This window comes from Myotis davidii, unplaced genomic scaffold, assembly GCF_000327345.1.
Source record: "Myotis davidii unplaced genomic scaffold, ASM32734v1 scaffold228, whole genome shotgun sequence".
In the NCBI taxonomy this organism is placed as follows: Eukaryota; Metazoa; Chordata; class Mammalia; order Chiroptera; family Vespertilionidae; genus Myotis; species Myotis davidii.
The window spans coordinates 1,026,736-1,029,379 of NW_006300104.1; the positions used below are offsets into that span (position 1 = coordinate 1,026,736).

Consider the following 2,644-nt stretch of genomic DNA (forward strand, 5'->3'; position numbering starts at 1 on the left):
AGCAAACAATGAATACACTAACAACAAATTGATGTTTCTCTCTCTCTCTCTCTCTCTCTCTCTCTCTCTCTCTATCTCATTAATTTAAAAACAAATTATGTAAAACAAAAGTAATGGTGTAAAACATCTCAAATTTGGCATAGGGCATAAATCTATATATGCAAGAATCTGAGTGATCCCCAAACAGGTTGCACAACACTGTTCAAGAAAAAAAAGCCCTAGCCGTTTTGACTCAGTGGATAGAGCATCAGCCTGCAGACTGAAGGGTCCCAAAGGACTGAAAGTATGCTTGATTCTGGCCAAGGGCACGTACCAGTCTGGGCCCTGATGGGGCAAGTGCAGGAGGCTACCAGTCGTTGTGTCTCACCTGGGTATTTCTCTCTGTCTTTTCCCTCTCTCTTCCACTCTCTCTGAAAATCAATGGAAAAATATTCTCAGGTTAGGATTAAAAATAAAAAACAACATAACAATAACAACAATAAAAAAAAAACAGAAAAGGCACAAATTACAAATACCAAAAACAAAAAAGATAATAGCATTACAGATGCTACCTACATTAAAAGGATGAGGGTATTATAAACAACTTATGTGAATACATTAGAAAACAAATAAAATTTACTATTTCCCAGAAAAATGTAACTTACCGAGACTAACACCAGAACAAATAGAAAATCTTAGCAGCCCTATATCTATTAAATAAATTAAGGATTAATTAATAAAAACCTCTAAGCCCAGGTGACCCAATTCAGTACTTCTGGAGTGAGACTCAGAATTCGCCTTCCTCGTAAATTCCCAGGTCATGCTGAGGCTGCTGGCCAACGAACCACACTTTCAGAATCATTTCCCGGAAAGTATGCTCATGTTAGAGTTTGAAAATGACATATTTGTGTTCTTTGTAAAAGTTTTAATGGTTTTCCTCTTGTTTATCTGTAAGAGCTCTTTATATATTGAAAATATTCGTTCTTTAACAAACACATTGTAGATATTTTCCCCAGGGTGTCATTTATCTTTCAAACTAATTTGTAGATATTTTTTCATCCAAAAATGTTAGACTTTCATGAAGTCGGGGAGTAGTAGAAATTATAAATAAAGCAAGATTCGCCATGAGTTTATGATTGTCAAAGCTGCTCATGAGGACATGGAAGTTCATTGTACTTCACTCTCTACTTTTGTATAGGTATCAAATGTCCCATAATAAAAATGTTTCCAACATACCCATCTATCAATATTAGAGTTTAAAAGTATCTAAAAGATTTGTTACTGGGTTTTTTGAAGGGTAAATAGTGTTAATATATTTAGCGAGCCCGGAATATACTCATATCCTCATCATAACACTTGTTTGGTACTGGTTTCTCATTTTTGTATGTTGTTTGAAGTGCTTGAAGCGCTTAACATGGAAAAAATGATGTCCACCATTTCTCGCTGGATGCAAAGCCCGAGTCACTCTCCGGTATCAACAGAGAGAAACACTGAGGACGTTCCCATACTAATCATCGAAGGTTTCCTTCTCTTTAATTATAAGTAAGCATCCTCACTCAGATATTGACTTGGAATGAATGGGAGGGAAACCCCTGTGAACTGAATATGCTATTATTTTAGGCCCCTTGAGACTATATGGAATAGAAGATACTTTGTGACCATTCCATATGAAGAATGTAAGAGGAGGAGGAGGTAAGTTTTGAAATTGCCTTTGTAGATGTGGATTCAAAAGACAAAATTTACAAAAAAAATGAGGACAGCAACATTATTGAGAATATGTATATGTCATTTTTCAAACAAGGGAAGCCTCAGCTCTTCCATAATAAGGAAAACCTTTTTCCATAAATAATCATCCACGTGAACAAATACAAATTACTTTTCTAAGAAAAGGCCCTGTAGCAGCTATTTGGATGATTTCTCCTAAATTTTTAAATGAAACAATCCCATGTTGATTATGACTTTAAATTAGTTGGCCTATATTCTGCTTTAGCCACAAAGAACACCAATTACTTTAAAGCTCAATCCTGCATATCAGTATTTCATCATTATTTACATTGATATTTGTCTCTTAATTATTTTATTAAAAAAATTGAGGGGGAAAAGTTAATATAAATTATAGTGAATTAGAAGATTAATTTTTGGATGAGCAAGCTAAATTCATTTTATTGTCTTTGTAACTGGCATTGAGTCTAAAATGTATAGTCTTAATCCTGTTTAGATTCGATCTCAGTGATTTTTTTTATTATCCTGGCCATTATTATTTTACTTTATTGATGTCTGTTTCTATCAACAAAGTTTCCCACCTGTTTTGACAGCACGAGGGTTTATGAACCTCCAGACCCCCCAGGGTACTTTGATGGCCACGTGTGGCCCATGTATTTAAAGCACAGACGAGAAATAGAGGACATTGAGTGGGAAATTGGTAAGTGCCTTTCTCCCTCTATGGGAGACCTTTACCCTGTCGTTGCCAGAAAGTACACAAAATTCAGAAGGAATGTTACTTTTTTAAAAAAATATATTTTATTGATTTTTTACAGAGAAGAAGGGAGAGGGACAGAGTTAGAAACATCAATAAGAGAGATCAATCAGCTGCCTCCTGCACACCCCCCACCAGGGATGTGCCCGCAGCCAAGGTACATGCCCTTGACCAGAATCAAACCTGGGA

The 2,644-nt window shown here is 35.7% G+C and overlaps 1 protein-coding gene across 2 annotated transcripts in view; it reads left to right on the top strand.

Moving 5' to 3' along the window:
* Positions 1-2,644, top strand: part of NMRK1 (nicotinamide riboside kinase 1) — a 24,743-nt gene that overhangs the window by 15,544 nt on the left and 6,555 nt on the right. For both annotated transcript variants that reach the window (XM_006776457.2, XM_015572309.1), the window contains exons 5-7: positions 1,377-1,521; positions 1,600-1,671; positions 2,295-2,401. In XM_006776457.2, coding sequence (XP_006776520.1) covers positions 1,377-1,521; positions 1,600-1,671; positions 2,295-2,401 — 324 coding nt within the window. The remainder of the gene's footprint in view (positions 1-1,376; positions 1,522-1,599; positions 1,672-2,294; positions 2,402-2,644) is intronic.